Source organism: Pristiophorus japonicus, chromosome 8 (genome assembly GCF_044704955.1).
Source record: "Pristiophorus japonicus isolate sPriJap1 chromosome 8, sPriJap1.hap1, whole genome shotgun sequence".
Taxonomy (NCBI): Eukaryota; Metazoa; Chordata; class Chondrichthyes; family Pristiophoridae; genus Pristiophorus; species Pristiophorus japonicus.
Genome location: NC_091984.1, coordinates 8,682,004 through 8,704,635, shown reverse-complemented (window position 1 = coordinate 8,704,635; position 22,632 = coordinate 8,682,004). Strand labels below are relative to the sequence as shown.

The 22,632-nt window shown below is 50.5% G+C and overlaps 1 protein-coding gene across 5 annotated transcripts in view; it reads left to right on the top strand.

Annotated features, from left to right (window-relative positions):
* Positions 1 to 223: 223 nt before the first annotated feature.
* The window catches only part of LOC139268012 (di-N-acetylchitobiase-like), a 36,981-nt gene continuing 14,572 nt past the window's right edge, over positions 224 to 22,632 (top strand). For 2 of the 5 annotated variants that reach the window (XM_070885979.1, XM_070885976.1), the window contains exons 1-4: positions 224 to 411; positions 11,903 to 12,051; positions 13,799 to 13,937; positions 15,856 to 16,064. In XM_070885979.1, the coding sequence (XP_070742080.1) occupies positions 11,908 to 12,051; positions 13,799 to 13,937; positions 15,856 to 16,064 (492 nt within the window). In that variant the 5' untranslated portion in view covers positions 224 to 411; positions 11,903 to 11,907. Of the gene's footprint in view, positions 412 to 11,902; positions 12,052 to 13,798; positions 13,938 to 14,124; positions 14,202 to 15,855; positions 16,065 to 19,668; positions 20,033 to 22,632 lie in introns of those variants that run through there. The other 3 variants (XR_011593957.1, XM_070885977.1, XM_070885978.1) reach the window with 3 other exon arrangements.

The following is a 22,632-nucleotide window of genomic DNA, read 5'->3' as shown; positions in this document are numbered from 1 at the left end:
ATCGGTGCACCGGTCCCGAGCGAGTAAGGGAAGGTGCTGAAAGGACACTTCTGCTCCCGTCGGGCAATAACCGGAGTAGGATGTCGGGGAAAACTTCGGGAGGGAACATCGGATCCGATCCATGTCAATGGTCGGTGAAAGGGCTTGTGGGGCTGAACAGGGCAGTACTGAGCATGTGTGGCCGCGCCTTGGCTGGAAGGAGTGACAGCAGTAAAGCGGCAGACTGATTTCCAACTGATAAATACACAGGTCAGCCTCTGACAACGAAGGTGTATCCAGCGGTACAGGAACCAGGCGGGTCGCACACCGGGATGCATAGCACGAGTCCCGGAAACCTATGGAGGCGGACCTGTTAAAACCGTGGGGATGGAGCCTGCTGTCTGCGGGTGGAAAAGTCACCTTGCCTCGGTGGTTAGTTTTCCGTTGTGTGATCGGCGCTATTGGGGCGGTCTGGTCGGATGCGTTTTGCTCCAGAGTCCCGTGTCCGAATTCATCCGGGGATGGCTCATAGGAAAGCAAGGGAAGGTGAAATGGTGAATGAATAAAATACTGGAAGAATAGGAAACCATTAACCAGAGACCAAATCCAAAAGGGGAAATGATTAACTAAAGAATGTGGAAATAATTAACCAAAATTTGCAAAGTGCTTGCAGAGACTAAGTCTAAACGTGGCAAATACATGTCCGAAATTAATTTATTAATAACCAGTGACCACATTTACAACAAACATATTAATGATTCACCCTTGTGCAATGGCTCGTTACTGTGCCTTTGCCTGCTCTAGTGCTCCTACAAAGTGTTGGCCCAGTAGCTGCAGCACGGCTGGTGGACCGCTGCTGAGTGTCCGTGCGGGGGACTTCAGATGACCTTGCAGGACACCCTCGACCGACTCTGGGCCAGGAAGGTCCGGCTGCAGACTGCACCATCTCAGCAGGGGCGGCAGCAGTCTGGGGTAGCTGGATGACAGACAGTGACAGGGGCAATGGCGGTGTGGCTGTGGTGTAAGCAGAAATGCTATCATCCTGAGAGAGGACAGCAACTTCCTGTTCCACTGACCCACTCCATTCCCCCGCGGCAGCACCTCAGCATCCCTAGCAATCTGTTGGAGCACAGATTGATGGCCTGCTGAGACGCCGTGAAAGCCCCGGTTGACGGTGGTAGACCCAGCCATGATGGCAGCAGTCAGAGCTTGCGTGACATCAAGTTGAGACTGCATGAGAGCAGTCTGAGATTGGATGCCACCAAGCATAGACTGCATTACAGCACTAATATTTGCGTCTCTTCCGCCTGTGCTGCACTGGAAGCTAGCTGCCAGATCGCCCATCACACGCGGCATCATGTCTGGATCACCACGGACTCACTGGGAGTCTACCATCCTTTGCAGATTGGAAGTGATTGTCTCCACGGTGTGCTCAGAGTCTTCTGCAATGTTGGAGGTGGACTCCTCCACACTCCTGGTCATTACCGAGAGGCTGTCATGCACCCATGCCATTGGACCTATTATTGCCGTGTGCATGCCCATCACACTTCTTGTAAATGCCTCAATATGGGGGTCCTCATCTGTGTCCTGTGTAGCACAACTCACACATGAACCTGCCCTCCGGGGAGTTGGCTCCCGAGCTATCCTTTGCCCCGACCTCACTGTAGCCCACTCGTCCCCGGTGCCTCACCATGTGCAGATCTCGCTACTGTGGCCTCTAAACAACAGTGTCTGAGCTGGTGCCTGTGGGTGAGATCCGCCTCGCTCTCTACGCTGCCCTCAGCGACAGGCTTCTCAGTTGCTTGTTCGTTGTCTGCAATAATAATCTCACACGAGTCGGGTAAAGGAAGGGAGAATTGTATGCATAGAGCATGATGAGCTGGAAAGTCTGATATACTTGTGGGGTGAGAAGAAGGAGTAGGGATGAACGTACCGTGGTTTCGCCAAGGGGGTCTACGTCGCCGTTGGCCAAGGCGCCCTCCACCCGGCGCCCAATAATATGCAGCACTCTATTCTCCAGTGCAGACAGTGGTTGGGTGTCGGCTTGTCCCCTGCTTGTGCACTCCTGCTCTGTCCTGTTTTGGGCCACCTTGGCCTGCAAGAGCAAGGAAAGTGTGTGAGTGAGTGTGCAGCAATGTGTTTGGGTGATGTGCCTGCTGTAGTTGAATAGCTGTCATTGTGGGCAAGGTGTGAGATGTAGGTGTGAATGTAGGTAGGTAGAGATTGTGGTGGGGGAGTGCTGGGGGTGTGGTGCTTTGCACAGTGAAGACTGTGGTTCAGATCGTGGTACGTAGCATTTGTAGAAGCATTCACTCACCCTGACCACCCGGGTGAGGTTGTTAAACTTCTTCCTGTACTGTGTGTGGGTCCTGGGGACCACAGTGCTGCCCAAGACATCATGCGCTACCTCCTCCACATGCTGCACAAGGCTTGCGGCGAGCGGCTCCTGCCACTTGCCGGGTCGAGCACCGCTCTCTGACTCTCCACATCGAACACCAAGGCTCCATTGCAGAATTTGTTGGCTCTAACCCTGGGTCGTTGATCCTCCATGTGTGCAGCAGCTTCAGTCTGTTTCTTCAGCTGTACAGAGACTCCAGGGAAAAACCATGAATTGTTTCTCCAGCACACCCGGCACCAACATCAGAGATGGAGATAGGGGGCCTTCGCCCACCCCGCCACCACCCTCCGACCCAGCAGGCGGGGTATTTCAGTTAAAATCTTCCACCAGGTCGAGCAGTTCCTGGGAGATGTCGGGGCGACTGGGCATGCTCAGCCTCATCGGCCTCGCCCGCCTCAGCTTACAGGACGACCGACCCAGCAATGATTAATGGTTGTGGTATGGTGGTAACTGTGGACGGCTCCCCGTCCCCCACAACAGGCAGGGCTTCTTCCCCATCCCCAGGAGGTCCGGGCTGGACAGAAGTAGCTGTCTCACCCTCCCGAGGGATGGGCGACTCCCGCCGACGGCGCGTCTTGGTAATGGTGGGGGTGTCGGGGTGGGGGGGGAGCGCGGGACCCGCGCCACGCGCCAACTCCTCTTGCATTGAGGGACCTCCCTCCTCTCGGTCCTCTTCCGCTTCCAAGGAATGGCGCCTCCTTTTTAGTCTGGATGGACACGGAGGCAGGGAGACTTCTATGTTTGCCTCTGCCTCTGCCTCTGCTCCCTTCTTCTGTTTTTGTTTCTCGGGCCCAAGACCGACTGCGGGTAGTAGATTCTCCGCGGGAGCGGGTCCGGTCACGGGGTTGGTCACGGGATTACCTCATGCTCACGTTCACCATTTTGGTGTTTGGGGCAAGCGCGGTTATGGGGTCATTTGAGTTTTCTTAGTGACTCGCCTCGAGATGTTTTTTTCCCTCCACACCTTCCTTCTGCTTGGACGCACTCCCTTTCCCCCGCCGGAGGCCGTGTTGGTCTTTTTCTGACATCGCCCGTGCCTCTACTGGTTCCGACGAAAGCGGGTGGGGGAGGAGTGGCGGCGACACCAGCCTCGGTCACCTTAGGTGGTTTAGCGGACTTGGAGGTCGGAGTCGAGGATGACTTGCTTCCACACTAGAAATGAGTTCTCAGGTGACTGAAGAGTCCAATGCGGGACCCACAGTCTCTGTCACAGGTGGGGCAGACGGTTGTTGAAGGAACAGGAGTGTGGGGTGCCTGGGTTGCCACGCGCTCCTTCCACTGTCGACGCTTGGCTTCAGCTTGCTCTCAGCGAAGAGGCTCGAGGTGTTCAGAGCCTTCCCGGATGTTTTTCCTCCACTTTGGGCGGTCTTGGGCCAGGGATTCCCAGGTGCCAGTGTGGATGTTACATTTTTTCAAGGCGGCTTTGAGGGTGTCCTTGAAGCATTTCCTCTGCCCACCTGGGGCTCACTTGCTGTGTTGGAGCTCCGAGTAGAGCACTTGTTTTGGGAGTCTTGTGTCAGGCATGCGGGTGATGTATCCCGTCCAGTGTGGCTGATCGAGCGTGGTCAGTACTTCGATGCTGAGGATATTGGCCTGAGCGAGGACACTGACGTTGGTGCGCATGTCATGCCAATGGATTTGCAGCATCTTATAGAATCAGCATAAGTGGTACTTCTCCAGTGTTTTGAGGTGCCTGCTTTACATAGTCCATATCTCTGAGCCATATAGGAGGGCGGGTATCACAACTGCTCTGTAGACCATGAGCTTGGTGCCGGGTTTGAGGTCCTGGTCTTCGAATACTCTCTTCCTCAGGTGACCAAAGGTTGCACTGGCACACTTCAGGTGGTGTTGGACCTCGTCGTCGATGTCTGCCCTTGTTCACAGTAGGCTCCCGAGGTATGGAAAATGGTCCACTTTGTCCAATGTCTCATTGTGGATTTTTATAAACGGGGGGGGCAATGCTGTGGCGGGGGCAGTTTGGGACGATCTTTGTCTTACGGTTGTTTAGTGTAAGGCCCAAGCTCTTGTAAGCCTTGGTGAAGATTTTGACGATGGCTTGGAGTTCGGCCTCCGAGTGTGCGCAGACGCAAGCAGCGTCTATGTACTATAGTTCGATGATGGAGGATGGGATGAGCTTGGATCTAACCTGAAGGTGGCGGAGGTTGAACAGATTCCCGTTTGTCCTGTAATTTAGCTCCACTCCAGCGGGGAGCTTGCCGAGGGCGAGATGGAGCATTGCAGCAAGGAAGATCAAGAAGAGCATTGGTGCAGTGACACAGCCTAGCTTGACCCCAGTCAGAATGTGGACTGGGTCTGTGGTGAATCCGCTGGTCAGGATCACGGCTTGTATGTCGTCATGGAGCAGGTGGAGAATGGTGACAAACTTTTGAGGGCAGCCGAATCTGAGGAGGACGCTTCTTAATCCCTCACGATTGACAGTGTCGAAGACTTTTGTGACCTCGGTGGAAGACACGCCATTATTGGGCTTTGAAGAGCCTGAGGCTCCTGGCCCGAGTGGCCTGCAGCAACACACAGCGCGAGGGGCATCTTGGGGCAAGCTCCTCGGAGATTGACTCTGATCATGACTCCTGCTCGGAGACACTCAGATGTGGACATGGACTTGGAGGCTATGTCGAGAGAGTCCATGGTAATTCACCGTGAGCTTATGGGTGCATTGGAAAGCGTCCCGCAGAGCATGGATGCACTTGCTCTGAGGTTGGAGGAGGCCGCCTCAAGCTTTGGCCGAGCCTCCCAGCAGCCCATTGAGCCCATCCTTGACCGGCTCCAGAGGGAGATGGGCTCAATGAGTGACAGTGGAATCCCAGAGGTGATGCCGCGTGCCATGGCTGGCATGGCAGTAGCTATCACATCACAGGTCGAAGCCACGCAAGGCCTTTGTGATGTGATGCAGTCACTGGTTACTGGCATCAACTCTCAGACTGCAGCGTATCAGACTCAGTGATCTGTGAGTCAGTCTCAGATTGATGCCATGCAAACACCAACTGCTTCCATCCTCTCTGGGGAAGTGATGGTGTCGAAGCAGGCCAGCAATCTAGCTCCGGATGCTGAGGCTCTGCTGGAAATGGAAGGTGCTGTCCTTGCTCAGGATGACAGCATTCCGGCTCCCACCACTGCCACTCCACCTTTGCACCTGCCGCGATCTACACCCCAGCCATCCAAGACTGCTGCCGCCGATACTGAGGCAGTGCAGTCCGCTGCCGGCCCTTCCGGTCTCAGAGCTGGTCCAGGGCATCCTGCTCGGCCGTCTGTAGTGTCTGCCTTAGAGACACAGCAGCCTTAAAGCAGCCTTGCTGCAGGCACTGCGGCCCCATTAAGGAGAAGCAGTAGGTGTGGGAGCAGGGATTAGGAAAGGTTGGGAAATAAAGATTTTGACCACTATGGACAGATGTCTCCATCCTGTAAATATCATTGTAAATATATTGTTGCTGTTGTTTGACGCCTGCAATTGGTGTATGGGTCTGGACCAAATATGGCACATTGAAGCTGGTGTGGAATTACAAATGGCAGGGGCGTTTGAACACATATTGCTCAAGTTGATTGTGTGTTATGCTGTTTCAAGGGGCATTTGTTACATTTTTTATTAGTTGCTGGTGTGTTTTTCTTGGTGTGCTGTTTCAGGCGAGACTTTTGATGAAATTATTAAAATGTTTATTTGACCGTTTGCATTGTCTATTAATGTGGAATTTCTCTGAGCCATTATCACAGCACATAACATGGTCAATATTAGCTGCTTCCATCAGCTTCCTCCATTGAAGAGAAACGATACATTATGAGCCACTGATGATTGGCCCTTGCAGCGGCAGCATTGCCACAGTGCTTCCTTCGTGGCTGCTGCTCCTCCTCCTCGTCTAGTTGGCCATTCGGAGCCTTGGCAGGCTCCTCTTCCTCTTTGTCCTCCTCCTGAGGTGGGGTTGCAATCCCCACTGCCAATGCCTGGGACCTCATTATAGTCAAGTTGTGCAGCATGCAGCACACCACAATGAATAGCGACACCTGTTGATTGCAGTATTGAAGGCTGCCACCAGAGCGGTCCAGGCATCGGAACTGTTGCTTCAGCACCCCTATTGTCTACTCGACTCTGTTGCGGGCGGTCGCATGGCTGCTGCTTTAGCGATGCTCCAGTTGGGTGGTGGGATTGCGGAGAGGGGTCATTAGCCAGGTGGCAAGGTCGTATCTTTTGTCCCCGAGCAGCCAGCCATATCCTTCCCATGGTGGCTGAAACATTCGTGGCACAGTGCACTCATGCAGGATGTATGCATCCTGTGTGCTGCCAGGATAGCGGGCATTCACTGCGAGGATGCGCTGCGTGTGGTCACACAGCAGCTGCACATTCAGGGAGTGGTATGCCTTTCAGTTTCGGAAGACCTCGACATTCTAGAATGGTGCTCGCAAGACCACATGTGTGCAGTCAATGGCTCCTTGAACCATTGGGAAGCTTGCTATCCTGGCAAACCCATATGTCTGCTCATACTATTTATCCCTGCTCATTGGGAATGTTAATAATTGCATTGACCGTCTGAACAGAGCCCATTAAACATGAATCAAATTTCCCGGCGGGGCACAACAACCTGCGTGGCTGGGTGGCAAGCCTTTTAATATGCATTATTGCAGCGATGTGCAGCAAATTGAGAGACGTTGCCTATGTCCTCGATGCAGCCTGGAAGGAGGCGGAGGCATAGAAGGTCAGCGCAACACTGGCCTTCACTGCGACGGGCAGCGCAGTCTTGGTGCCGATGTCAGGCTGCAGGTCAGGCTGCAGAAGATGGCACAACTCTTTCAGGACCTCTTTTCGGAATGCAGCCTTCTGACACACTGCTCCTCTGATATGTCAAGGTGTGAGCGTTGTTCCCGTTAAACCTCTGGGGGGGGTAAGGCCTCCTGTCCCAACGTCAATGGGGTCTCCTCAGTTGTGGGCCATGCTCTGTTGAAATGTTGCACTCACTGTGACCTCCAATTAACCCGGTTGCTCCTCCCTTCAAATAGCCTCCAGGTATCGCCTAACTTACGTGGGATTGCCTGGTTTCTCTGGCGTGTGCAGCGGCAGACGCTAAATGAGACGGACACACCTCATTTTGCCAGCGGTGTGCTAGCGGGTTGTTGCACGCGAACTGACGTCATGATCTAACTGATTTTGGACGGCGAGGCGTTTTGCGCCGCCGGTAAACATGAACCACATTTCCCGGCGGGGCACAACAACCTGCGTGGCTGGGCGGTAAGCCTTTTGAGATCCATTAATGCCCCTAAATGAGGTGCTTCAAACCAAATTTCATGTCTACAGAGTGATCAACATAGGGAAAGAGTTCCCAGGTCCAGTAGCTGGGACTGAACTCTTGTTATCATTTAAGAAACAACTGGATACAAAAAAGGTGGGGAGATATATATATATATTTCTTTGGAGGGCCGAGTGGCCTCCATCATCTGTAATTATCTTGTTTGTGCACTAAATTGATAATATTGTACAAATTCTTCACATTTGTATTGAATTCCTCTGACTGTCAGTCAACTGTGATATTAGCCCACTTATACAAAAAGGGTTCCATGCCTCTTAAAATAAAGTCGAATACATTCAAGGAAGAATTTGCAATTATTGTACGATTCATGCCCTCAGGACATCTCAAGACACTGTACAGTCAAAGATAACGGGGGCGATAATGTCCGCGCCAGTGTAACGGGACGGTAACCTACGAACCTGGGCCTATTTGCGCCCGGGTTGGAAGTACCGCCCCTCTCTGGGAATTGGGCCCAAGTGCATCAGAGAAGAAGCGGAGTGTTGTCTGAGGCGCTCCTGGTAGCTGGCCGTGCATCTCTGCACCACGCTGATGACATCAGCACTACACGGTCACTCCGCGTAGCCCTGACATGCCACAAAGCCCCCCCACTCCTTCATTTGAAAGGGAAGGGCCGTTGCAAACTCTGCAGCCCCTTTGGTGGGTACCACTGGGCCACCAGAGACTTTTTAAGCTGGGGCAGCGGCCCGGCCCCCAAAGGGGGGTGTGGGGCTACATGATGGCAGCCCGGCCTTTCCAACAACCGCTATTGTTGTGACGACTGAAAAACATGGCGGTCACGGTGCAAAGGCTCTCCTCTTTAAGCAGCGCCCCGTCGGCTCCTGTACAGCAGCATCGCAACCCGCAAAGTTGTTGTTGGCATCGCCCCAAGCTAGCCTCTCCTCCCGCGGGGCGCAAAGCGGTTGGCCTGGGGCAATAAGGGGTCGGCGTGGGATGATAAGGAGTCAGCGCACACGGCAATGGCATCACCGTGTACACCCCGTCCCGAGACTAATCGGGAGGTGCAGGGCTATAATGGGGGCAATTCCGGGGAAGCCGTTTCCGTTGCCCGCCCCGGGGTGAAAAGGGGTTTGCAATTTCACGGTCAACGTCTTGCAGTGCAGTCACTGTCATTATGTTGGCAAAATGATCCAAACACATGAGTTCAAATTCCACCATGGCAGCTGTGGAATTTAAATTCAGTTAATTAAATAAATCGGCAATAAAAAGCTAGTAATAGTAATGATGACCATTAAAGTACCGGGTTGTCTTAAAATCCTCTCACTGATGTCCTTTAGGGAAGGAAATCTGCTGCCCTTACCTGGTCTGCACTACATGTGACTCCAGACCCAGAGCAATGTGGTTGACTCTTAACTGCCCTCTGAAATGGCTGAGCACACCACTCAGTTGTAATAAACAGTTACAAGAAACAATACTCAGAATAAAATGAGATGGACCACTCAGCATCAACCTCGGCACTGGCATCGGCTAAGACAACGGCACACCCAGCCCAGGCGACCCTGCAAAGTCCTCCGCACTAACATCTGGGGACTTGCCCCAAACTCGGGAGAGGTAGTCCCACACACTAGTCAGGTAAAAGCCTGATATAGTCATACCAACAGAATCATGTTTTCTGCCAATGTCCCTGACTCCTCCATCACCATCACTGGGTATGTCCTGTCCCATTGGCAGGAGAGAGCCACCAAATGTGTCATAGTAGCGGTCTACAGTTGGGAGGGAGTGGCTCTGGGAGTGCTTAACGTTGACTCCCTGAAGTCTCATGGCTTCAGGTCAAGCATGGACAAGGAAACCTCATCCTGGTTACCACCTATCTCCCTCCCTCAGCTGCTGAATCAATACTCCTTCATGTTGAACACCACGTGAGAGAGGCACTGAGGGTAGCAAGGGCACAGAATGTACTCGACATGAGGGGAAAAACCGACCTGGCCTCATTCTCTCCAATGTACATGTCGCAGTTGCATCTGTCCATGACAGTATTGGTAGCTGTGACCACCGCACAGTCTTTGTAGAGCCGAAGGTCTGTCTTCACACTGAGGGCATCCTCCATCGTGTAGTGCAGCACTACCAGCGTGCTCAATGGGAGAGATTCAGAATGGATCTAGCACCTCAAAGCCGGGCATCCGTGAGGCGCTGTGGGCCATTCGAGCAGCAGGAGAATTTTATTCCACCACAATTTGTAACCTCATGGCATATCCCTCACTCTACCATTAACATCAAGCCAGGTGACTAACAATGATTCAATGAGAAGTTTAAAAGAGCAGACCAGGAGCAGCATCAGGATACTGAAAAATGAGCTGCCAACCAGGGGAAGGTGCAACACAGGACTACATGTATACTAAACAATGGAAGCAGCATGGGAGTCAGGGGAAAGGCTTTCCACTGGCTGGAGCCATACCTAGCACAAAGGAAGATGGTTGTGGTTGCCGGAGGCCAATCATCTCAGCCCCAGAACATCACCGCAGGTGATCCTCACAGCAGTGTCCTAGGCCCAATTATCTTCAGCTGCTTCATCAATGAACTTCCCTCCATCAAAATCCTGGAATTCCCTCTCTAACAGCACTACGGGACTACCTTCACCACGCAGAAAGCAGCGGTTCAAGAAGGTGGCTCACCATAACCTTCTCAAGGGCAATTAGGGATGGGCAATAAATGCTGGCCTTGCCAACACGCCCACATCCCAGAAACGAATGAAAAAAAAGACATGGAAATAGTGGGAAGAGAGGTTTGAGGGCGACAGTTGACCAAAACATGGAGGAAGTGGGGTAAAGATTCGAAGACGAATGTTGGTCTCAACAGAGCGGAAGGTGGGAGAGAGATTCAGAGATAAATGTTGGTAAAGACACACAATAAGTGCAGGATAGGGGTTCAGTGATGAATATTGGTCGAGGCAGGGAGGATGAGGGGATGTGGGATAGAGGTGCAGGGTTGAATGGTGTTAAAGTTAAGGAGGAAAGAGGAGGGAATGGAGAGAGTTTCAGGGATGAATGTTGCCCATATTGGGGAGAAAGTGAGGGACATCGGTTCAGGAATGAAGGTTGCTCAATGTTAAGGAGGAAGTGGGTGGAGACAGGTTCAGGGATTAATGTTGCCCAATGTTAGTTGGAGTACTGCGTGCAGTTCTAGTCACCGTAGAAAGAATGTGATTGCACTAGAGAGGGTGCAGAGGAGATTTACTAGGATGCTGTCTAGAATGGAGAATCTTAGCTATGAGGATAGATCGGATAGGCTGGGTTTGTTCTCATTGGAACGGAGGAGGTTAAGTGGAGACTTCATTCAAGTGTACATAATTTTGAGGGTCCTGGATAGAGTGGATAGCGAGGGCTTATTGGTGGAGGGATCAATTATGAGGGGATTAGTTTTAAGGTGGTTGGTGGAAGGTTCAGAGGGGATCTGAGGGGAGACTTCTTCACGCAGAGGATTGCGGGGATCTGAAACTCACTGCCTGGAAGGGTGATGGATGCAGAAACCCTCACCACATTTAAAAGTTGCTTGGATGGGCACTTAAAGTGCCGTAACCTGCAGAGTTACGGACCTGGAGCTGGTCAATGGGATTAGACTGGAGAACCTCATGTTGGCTGGTGCAGATACGATGGTAAGTACTGCAGGGAATCGAATATGTCCAATGTGATCTCCTGGACTAGTTTTGATCGCCTGGATGGGTCAGGGAGGAATTTTCCCAGATTTCTTTTCCACATTTGGCCTGGGTTTTTATCTGGGTCTTGCCTCTCCCAGGAGATCACATGGCTCCGGTTGGGATGGTGTACAGAATGTTTCGGGGCAAGGGGTGTCGCAGTTGTGTGGGGTGGACTGGTTGGGCTGGGTGCTCTTTACCTTTCCGCTGTTGTTCATTGTTCAAAGGTTTATATGTAACCTTCAGGGCTGCTGACCGAGAGCCATGTGGCTCTTTGTTGGCCGGTGTGGAGACAATGGGCTGAAATGGTCTCCTCCTGCACTGTAGATTTCTTTGTTTCTATGTTTCTATGTTATGGAGGAAGTGGGGGAGACAGGTTCAGGGATGAATCTTGCCCAAGAGAGGTAGGGAGGGAGAGAAGAGAACGTTCCAACAAAGTTACATTTGACAGTATGAAGCTTGCGCCAACATTTCACTATTACCACACATACCAAGAGATAGAGATCCAGGAGGTGTCATCAGTCACATGCCGGTCAGTATAAATACATTGTCGCACAGTGTCTGATAAGTTTTCATCTCTGGCAGAGAGGATGCGCTCGAGTTTGGCATTGGCGCAGGTTCTGGCCCTGGCCGCGCTGTGGGTCGCCGGTGAATCTGACACCAGTATCGAGTGTCAATGCTCGAATCCGTCTCTGTGCCAACCCGTGGCCGCACACATTCAGCACCAAGTCGAGGTGGGTGTCGAGGGCCATTAAATTCCCTCGTGTAAAAGTTATTTTACTTTAAGTTGTCTGTTGAAGTGTATTGAGCAGCAGCCCTTGGAATGGACATTGGGATGTGAGCTCCTTCCTTTCTTCATTTTGTTCCTCTCACCCGCACTGTTGTGGAAGATCTGAGAGATTCTCCTCTTTAGGTTGTTCTTTCCGGGGTCGGGGATCGTTCTTCACCCCCTGGCACTTTCCTCCTAGGGAACCGACATGGGGGGCTCGGGCTGTGTTGTACTGGGGACTCAGGCTGTGCTGCGTTATGATGGAGGGCACTGGTTGGGTTTGTTTTGGGGGCTCGGGCTGGGCTGAGTTGGATTGGGCTGGGGGCACAGGCTGCACTGGGTTGAGTTGGGGGCATTAGCTGGGTTAGTTTGTTTTGGGACACTTGGGCGGGGTGTGGCTGGGTGGAGGCACTCTGACTTGGCTGGGTTAGGTTGGGGGCGCTGGCTGGTTTGGGCTGGGCTGGGTTGGGTGGGCTCGAGCTGGGTTGAGTTGGTGGGCTTGGGCTGGGCTGGGTTGGTGGGCTCAGGTTGGGCTGGGTTGGGGGTCTCGGGTCGAGCTGTGCTGAGCTGCATGGCAGTCACGGGCTGGGTACAACATACACGTGCTGGGCTTGGGTGCACAGGCTGGGCTGTGTTGGGGGGCTCGGGCTGGGCTGTGTTGGGTGGGCTCGGGCTGGGCTGTGTTGGGTGGGCTCAGGCTGGGCTGGGTTGGGTGGGCTCGGGCTGGGCTGGGTTGGGTGGGCTCGGGCTGGGCTGTGTTGGGTGGGCTCGGGCTGGGTTGTGTTGGGTGGGCTCGGGCTGGGCTGTGTTGGGGGGCTCGGGCTGGGCTGTGTTGGGTGGGCTCGGGCTGGGCTGTGTTGGGGGGCTCGGGCTGGGCTGTGTTGGGGGGCTCGGGCTGGGCTGGGTTGGGTGGCTCGGGCTGGGCTGGGTTGGGGGTCTCGGGCTGGGATTTGTTGGGTGAGCTCGGGCTGAGCTGGGGCAGGAAAGAGATGGAACCAGTCAAGCTCCAGCCTGTGTCACGGGGAGAGGGATCGCTGGCCAAGTATCCGGAAAAGGCTGAGGGGTGTGGGTTGGGATCGGGATCAGGTGATGCTCGTGGATCGGTGCAAGGGTCAAGTTAGAATATGGTGGAAATGCAGAGTATCGTATTATAATTCCTATGTTAAAATGTTAATGTTGGTATAGTTGCAGCCTGTATAAAATAGGACACTCTATTGAACTGGGCAAAGATATTTTAGCATGTGCAACGTCAATAAAATGTGCTTTTTTTTAACGTAAAGTATCTTAAATGACATGATCTCCCTCCTACTGCCTAATGCCATGGTTAAAGTTTGCGGTTTGCACAGAATATTGACCCCAAAACACCTGTTAAATATTCTGGAATCCCATGTAATAAAAATGGGATTTGACTTAATCAGTCAATGTAAAGTGTGACCCTGGCCATGATTAAACTGCATATAACTTATTGGATCTTTGAAAGCAAAACATTGGTGGCAAATGACTTTGTAACTGATGCAGCTGATGAGGTTAGCATTTACTCCAGAGTAATGTTACTAAGTGGGCAGTGTGGCAGCAACAAGAGCAGCACCAATATAACCTGCAGGATAGAGGTGTTCACCAGCCCTCCCTGGTCACGTAGCCTGGGGACAGTTGTATTGATTGGGAAAATCTATATTTTTAAATGGAAGTTAACAGCTTTATTTTTGTACTAGGTTGTTGTCTTTGATATTGGTGGAAAGGATTGGAAGCATTATGACTGGTCTAAGGTCACAACTGTTATAGCCGTGAGAGCGTATGACCCTGAACTTTTGTGTCACGCTCATGCAAATGACGTTCGAGTTCTCCTGACAGGTAACTCATTTTATCACCGAAAAAACCACAACGAGATATCGGTAGATTACGGGCTAAAAATTGATTATCGCCCCGTTTGGCACCGGTAATGCTTGCTCGGAGGATATTTCGCTCTTGGATCTCTTGATCATTCTCATCGAAGCAGTCCTGGTGTTTTCTGGTTGAGTGACCGAGCGTCTCTTTGCAGGCACTGGTTATGGAGGCCTGGAGGGCAGACCAAGTGTTGTGGACATTCTGCATCTCAGGGTCATTAAGACACGCCAGGTTAGTTGTGAGGCACTTACTGTATAGGACTCTCTTAGCTGGGTCCTTAAGTGCCCCGGCATTGACTTTTTTGCGGCACTGCTTCTGCTGCCCCCTCCTCTTTGGGGCTATGCTGATGTCAATGATGGATCGGATTTGGCGGTGATCCATCCAGCAGTCATCAGCTCCTGTCATGGCGCAGGTGATGCGCACATCTTTGAGATCCCTGGCTTGGATGCTGACATAGTTGAAGCGAGGGTGTTGCCATGATGCCTTGTATTTGTCCCTCTAGTGGAACAAGATGTTGGTGATGAGAAGTTCATGTTCTACACATTTTGTCAGGAGTAGGGTACCCGCTGGAGTTGGCTTTCCCTAACCCCCCTCTCTGCCAAACACGCCTCTCCAGAGGGCTGTGTCATGCCGACCCTGGCATTGAAGTCACCGAGGATGATCAGTTTGTCGTCACTTTGTGCATGCCTTTTGGAAATCTGTGCACATCACATCAACCACATTGTCCTCATCAACCATTCCTGTTCCCTCATCAAAAAACTCGATCAAGTTGGTTAAACACGATTTGCCTTCAACAAATCCATGCGGGCTTTCCTTAATTAATCCACATTTGTCCAAGTGACTGTTAATTTTGTCCCTGATTATTGTTTCTTAAATCTTCCCCACTACCAAGGTTAAACTGACTGACCTATAATTGCTGGCTTTATCTTTGCATCATTTTTTGAACAAGGGTTTATCATTTGCCATTCTCCAGTCCTCGAGCACCACCCCCATTTCTAAGGAGGGTTGCAAGATTACGGCTAATACCTCTGCGATTTCTTCCTTCACTTCCCTCAGTGTCTTAGGATGCATCCTGTCATGTTTGTAACTACAATGTAACACCACTGTATTACTGTAAACACTCAACTTAGATGTACACCTTGACCACAGAGGGTGAACATGTGGGAGACACTCCTTACCTGATCACACAGGTATATAAAGGGAGGTCCCATGCAGGGTCATCACTTCTGGAGTCCTGTAATAAAGAGTTAAGGTCACAGAGTGGCCTTGTCCCTGGAATGTGCCTCATGTGGTTTCATGCTGTAGAGTAAGGACTTTACATATCCTATCCGATCCTGGTGACTTATTTACTTTAAGTACAGCTAATGTTTCTAGTACCTCTTCTTAATCAATTTATACCCCATCCAGTATCTCAACTACCCCCTCTTTCATTATGTCTATGGCAGCTTCTTGTTCTTTGGACAGATGCACCGTACTCATTTAATAACTCAGCCATAACCTTCTGCCTCCATGCGTAGGTCTCCTTTTGGATCCCTAAATGCCCCCAACCCTCCTCTTATTAGCTTTTACTATTTATATACCTATAAAAGTCCTTAGAATTACCTTTTGTGTTCATTTCCTTTTTATGAGACCTTATTTGGCACAAATTAGCTGCCACATCTACTTATAAAACAAGTGATTTCACTTCAAATGTAATTATTTGGCTCTGAGTCATGTAAGGACATCCCGAGGATGTGAAAGGCACTATGTAAGTGCAAGTTCTAGCTAAATCTTCCTCTCCTACTTACTACTTGATGTCTGCACTTCTGTCCTGTAAAATGCCTTGGGCTTTATGTTCTACAAATGATGCTGAATAAATGTCAGTTGTTTCTTCTTTCTTCATTAGGACGTTTAACAAGAGAGCTATTTACCAGCTCTGCAATGCGAACAGATTGGATAAATTCTAAAATACAGTTGGCAAAAAAGCAATTTATGGATGGACTCCTTGTGAATTATCAGCAATTTTTGGAAAACGATGAATTATATCTTTTTGGAATGATTGAGCTGATTCACGAAACCACACAAACCTTCCACCGTGAAATACCTGGATCTCAGGTAAACAACAACAACTTGTATTTATATAGTGCCTTTAATGTAGTAGAATATCCCAAGGTGCTTCACAGGAGTGTTATAAGAAAAAGCAAATAAATTTGACACCGAGCCACGGAAGAAGAAATTACGGCAGATGACACAAGCTTAGTCAAGAGGTAGGTTTTAAGGAGCGTCATGAAGGAGGAAAGAGAGGCAGAGAGGCGGAAAGGTTTGGGGAGGGAGTTCCAGAGCTTGGGACCCAGGCAGGTGAAGGCACGGCCACCAATGGTTGAGCAGTTATAATCAGGGATGCTCAAGAGGGCTGAATTTGAGGAGTGGAGACATCTCATCGGGTAGTGAGGCTGAAGGAGATTACAGAGATAGGGAGGGGCGAGACCATGGAGGGATTTGTAAACAAGGATGAGAATTTTGAAATCAAAGCATTGTCACGTATTTGATGAACTCAGTTTATGTAGGGTAGAATGTAGGAGGCCATCCAGGAGTGTATTGGAGTAGTGTACTCTAGAAGTGACAAAGACTTGGATGAAGGTTTCAGCAGCAGATTAGCTGAGGCAGGGATGGAGATGGGCAATGTTACGGAGGTGGAAGTAGGCAGTTTCATTTATGCTGCCGATTTATGGCCGCAAGCTCATTTCAGGGTCAAATATGACACCTAGCTTGTGAACAGTCTGGTTCAGGCTGAGACAAATGCTCGGGAGAGGGATGGAGTCGGTGGCTCGGGAATGTAGTTTGCAACAGGGACCAAAGACAATGGCTTAGTTCTTCCCAATATTTAATTGGAGAAAATTTCTGCTCATCTAGTACTGGATGTCGGACAAGCAGTCTGACAATTTAAAGACCATGAAAGTGTCAAGAGAAGTGATGGTGAGGTAGAGCTGGGTGTTGTCAGTGTACATGTGGAAACTGATGCCGTGTTTTCAGATGATGTCACCAAGGGGCAGCATATAGTTGAGAAATAGGAGGGGACCAAGGTTAGACACCGGAGGAAATGATGTGGGAATGGGAAGAGAAGCCATTACAGGTAATTTTCTGGCTCTGGTTAGATAGATAAAATGGAACCAGACGAGTGCTGTCCCACACAGCTGGACGGTCACGGAGAGGCATTGGAGGAGGGTGGAGTAGTCAACCGTGTCAAAGGCTGCAGACACGTCGAGAAGGACGAGGAGGGATAGTTTACATTTGTCATAGTCACAAAGGATGTCATTTGTGACTTTGATGTGAGCCGTTTCAGTACTGTGGCTGGGGTGGTAACCAGATTGAGGAAATTCAAACGTGGAGTTCTGGGAAAGGTGGGCACAGCTTTGTGAGGTGACAACATGTTCAAGGACTTTGGAGAGGAAAGGGAAGTTGGAAATGGGACGGTAGCTTGCAAGTACAGTGGGTTCAAGGGTTGTTTTTTTGAGGAGATGGGTGATGACAGCAGATTTGAAGGAGAGGGGGACAGTACCTGAGAGAGAGAATCATTAACAATGTCGGCTAACCTGGGAGACAGAAAAGGAAGTTGGGTGGTCAGCAGTTTAGTGGGAATAGGATCAAAGGAGCAGGAAGTGGGTCTCATGTACAATATGAGCATGAAGGGGTCAAGAGGGGCTATCAGAGAGAAACTGGGGAGAGATGTGAGTTCAGGTCTAAGGCAGGGGGGAAACTCAGAGGAAATTTGGCCCGATGGGTGAGGGGAAGGAAAGGAAGTGGCAGAGGCAGCTGATCAGCTGGTCTCAAAAGAAGAAATTGCAGAGGCTTTGACCATATTTTCCAATCCTTTCTGGTTTCAGGTGTGGTGCCAGAGGACTGGAGGACTGCTAATGTGGTACCTATGTTTAAGAAGGGAGAAAGGGACAGTCCGAGCAATTACAGGCCAGTCAGCCTAACCTCGGTGGTGGGAAAATCAGTGGGAAAAATTTCTGAAGGACAAGATAAATCTTCATTTAGAAAGACCACGGATTAATCAAGGACAGTCAGCACGGATTTGTTTAGGGAAGATCGTGTCTAACTTAATTGAATTTTTTGAGGAGGTAACAAGGAGGGTCGATGAGGGTAGTGCGTTTGATGTAGTGTGTATGGATTTCAGCAAGGCTTTTGATATGGTCCAAGGTGGCAGACTGGGCTCGAAAGTAAAAGCCCATGGGATCCAAATCAAAGTGACAAGTTGGATCCAAAATTGGCTCAAAGGCAGGAAGCAGAGGGTAATGGTTGATGGGTGTTTTCAGTGATGTTCTGCAGCCCACACTACGATATGTGTGCGCACTAGGCCTGTGCAGCAGAGCAGGCCTCCAGTCATCTTGGTTAATTCTTGCCACTGGACTAAGATCTAGCTCTGTCAAGCCCGTGTTGTGGCTGGTGTGCAACGGCCACCACACGTTTAAAAAATCCACGCACAGGCATCTTCCACCCGTTAACATCTGGAATATTAGTTCCTTCACTGAAACTCATCCCTTTTTGGCGTGGAAGCAAGTCATCCTCGTTTTGAGGGACTGCCGATGATGATGATCTGCAGGGCTTAGTACGAGGTCCTTTGCTTTTTGTGCTATACATCAATGATCTAGACTTGAATACAGGGGGTACGATCAAGAAGTTTGCAGATGATACTAAAATCAGCTGTGCGATTGATAATGAGGAAGAAAGCTGTAGACTGCAGGAAGATATCAATCAACTGGTCAGGTGGGCAGAACAGTGGCAAATGGAATTTAATGCGGAGAAAAGTGAGGTAATGCATTTGGGGAGGGCTGCTAAGAATAGGGAATACACATTAAATGATAGGACACTCAGAAGTGTAGAGGAACAATGGGACCTTGACGTGCATGTCCACAGATCACTGAAGGGCGCAAGCCAGTTTAATAAGTTGGTTAAGAAGGCATAGGGAATGCTTGCCTTTATTAGCCGGGGCATAGAATACAAGAGCAAGGGGGTTATGCTTGAACTGTATAAAACTGTAGTTCGGCCAAAGCTAGAGTACTGCGTGCAGTTCTGATCACCATTTTTCAGGAAGGATGTAATTGCACTCGCGAGGGTACAGAGGAGATTTATGAGGATGTTGCCGGGAGTGGAGAATCTTAGCTATGAGGACAGATTGGATGGGCTGGGTTTGTTTTCCTTGGAACAGAGGGGGCTGAGGGGAGACCACATTGTGGTGTATAAAATTATGAGCGGCCTAGATATAGTGGATAGAAAGGGCCTATTTCCCTTAGCAGAGGGTCAACAACCAGGGGCCATTAATTTAATGTAATTGGTAGAATGTTTAGAGGGGATATGAGGGGAAATTTCTTCACCCAGCAGATTCTGGGGGTCTGGAACTCACTGACTGAAAGGGTGGTAGAGGCAGAAACTCTCACCACATTTAAATAGTACTTGGATGTGCATTTGAAGTGCTGTAAACTGCAGGGATATGGACCAAGAGCTGGCAAGTGGGATTAAGCCGGATCGGTTGTTGTTGGCTGGTACGGACATGATGGGTTGAATTGGCCTCCTTCCGTGCTATAAATTTCTAAGATTCTATGATGAGCTCCCCGCACTTGTTGTTGGAGGTGAGTGTGATGGCGATAAGGGGGAGGGGTTTAAGAAGACAATTGGCAGTAGTGAATAGTAACTGGGGCTTATCTTTGCATTCCAGATTGATCCTGGAATAGTGAACAGTATTGGCAGACAAGAGTCAAACCCGATAATGGTTTATATGGTCCAGACAGATCTGGCAGTGAATGGTAAACCTGTTGTCCAACACATCCGTTGAAATCTGCACCCCTTGGACTTGAGGGAATGAAGATGAGGGCTGTACCAGGGGGAAAAGCCAGGGTGAGAGAGAATAATTGTTTTAATAGAGAGTAGGGTAACAAAGGTGGTGATGAGGGTGTGGATGAGCAGATCGGTGGCTGCAGAAATATCATGGTGAATGGAGGGACAAAGGCTAGACAGATTGGAGTTGATAAGTGCAGTTGTAAGAGAGTTGGGAGAGAGTGTTTTCCAGGGGCAGATGTAGAAGAAAGTAGCGTTGTTTGGGGGAAGGGGGGTGTGGTTGGAGGGCGATACAAGGAAATGGTCAGAGATTATCTGATCTGCAATTGACACAGTAGGAATAGCGAGGCCACGAGAGATGGCAAGGTCAAGGGAGAAATCGTGTATATAGGTTGGGGAGTTCACATGGAGGGAGAGATTAAGGGAGGATAGGAGAGTAGTGAACTCAGTGGAGACACAGCATGATGAATTGAGATGAAGGTTGAAATCACCGAGGATAAGAAGTTGCTGGGTGCAGAGGCTGAGGGAGGAAAGCAGTGAGGATATATCCGTCATTACATTTTTATTGTGCTTGGATGGGCGGTAGAGAAGGAGAATTTTAAATGAGAGGTGAGAGGGGTGGAATAAGGTGAGATGTTCAAAGGAGGAGAAGGTGCAGGAGGAGTAGGGGGATAGACCAAGGTATGATTTTGTGATGAGAACCACATCGCCATCACAGCGGTCTGGGCAGGGCAAGTGATGGAAGGTATAGCCGGGTGGGGAGGCTTTATTTAAACGTAAAGAGACTGAAATTGCCCACCGCTGGAAACAGGGCACCTACCCTGTTCCTCATGTTTTTATCGGCGTGCTAGTTGCCCAGCTAAGAGAGCCCTATACAGTTGGCGACTCACAGCTAGCCTCGCGCGCCTTGATGACCCCAGGACGCAGAATGCACACAACGCTTGGTCTGCCCTCCAGGCCTCCTTAACCAGTGCCTGTAAAGAGACGCTCGATCACGCAACCAGGAAACACCAGGACTGGTTTGATGAGAATGATCAGGAGATCCAAGATCTGACAGATCGCAAGTGCAGGGCATTTCTGAGCCTTAAACAAAAACCCAACTCGGGAGCAGCAAAGCAGTATTACAAACGGCTCAAGAGTGAGGTCCACCAAAAAACCCGAGACCTAACGAACAGGTGGTGGATGGAGAAAGCACAGCAGATACAGCATGATGTGCGAGGATTCTTCATCGCAGTCAAGGCCACCTACAGCCCAAATACCCAAGGCCCCACCCCACTGCTGGCCAAGAACGGGGAAACACTCATCAAAGACACCGAGGCAGTCGGGGCCCGCTGGAAGGAGCACTTCGAAGATCTCCTCAACCGAGACTCTGCCTTTGACCCAAGTGTTCTCGACTCCATCCCACAGCATGCTACCCGCCACCACCTCGGCAAAACCTCAACACTGCACAAGATAGAAAACAGCCTAAAAACAACAAGGCTACGGGAGAGGATGGAATCCCTGCTGAGGCACTGAAAAATGGCGGACAGACACTGTTGGTGCGAATGCATGACCTCATCTCGCGCACCTGGAGGGAGGAGAGCATGCTGGGAGATCACAGAGATGCAGTGATTGTGACCATCTTTTAAAAAGGGGACAAGTACAGAGGAATCTCCCTGCTATCAGCCACTGGGAAAGGAGTCGCTAGTGTCCTCCTCAACAGTCTTCTCCCAGTAGCTGAGGGGCTCCGTCCGGAGTTGCAGCATGGATTTCGTTCCACACGGGACACAACGGACATGATTTTTGCAGCACGACAGTTGCAGGAAAGATGCAGGGAGCAGCGCCAGCCCTTATACATGGCCTCCTTCGTCTTTACAAAAGTCTTTGACACTGACAACCGTGAGGGTCTATGCAGCGTCCTCCACAGTTTCGTGTGACCCCAAATGTTCGTCACCACCCTGCGCCTGCTGCACGACGACAAGCAGGCCATGATCCTTACCAACGGATCCATTACAGACCCAATCCACGTCCGGACCAGGGTCAAACGGGGCTGCATCAGCGCCCCAAACCTCTTTTCAATCTTCCTCACTGTCATGCTCCACCTCACAGTCAACAAGCTGCCCGCTGGTGGTGAACTAAACTACAGAACCAGTGGGAACCTGTTCAACCTTCGCCGTCTCAAGTCCAGGTCCAAGACCACCCCAACCTCTGTCGTCGAGTGACAGAACGCAAACGATGTCTGCATCTGCCCTGATACAGAAGCTGAAATCGAGGACACAGTCGACGTATTTACTGAGGCCTATGAAAGCATGGGCCTTACGCTAAACATCCATAAGACAAAGCTCCTCCACCAGCCTGTCCTCGCTGCACAGCACTGCCCCTCAAGACCCACGGCACAGCCCTGGACAACATGGACCATTTCCCATACCTCGGGAGCTTCTTATCAACAAGAGCAAACATTGACGACGGGGTTCAACACCACCTCTAGTGCGCCAGTGCAGCCTTCGGACGCCTGAGGAAAAGAGTGTTTGAAGACCAGGCCTTCAAAACTGCCACCAAGCTCATGGTCTGCAGGGCTGGAGTAAAACTCGCCCTCTTTTATGGGTCAGAGACATGGACCCTGTACAGTAGACACCTCACGTCGCTGGAGAAATACCACCAATGATGTCTCCGCAAGATCCTACAAACCCCCTGGGAGGACTGACTCACCAACTTTAGTGTCCTCGACCAGGCAAACATCCCCAGCATTGAAGCACTGACCACACTTGATCAGCTCCGCTGGGCAGGCCACATTTTTCGCATGCCTGACACAAGATTCCCAAAGCAAGTACTCTAATCGGAACTCCTTCACGGCAAACAAGCCAAA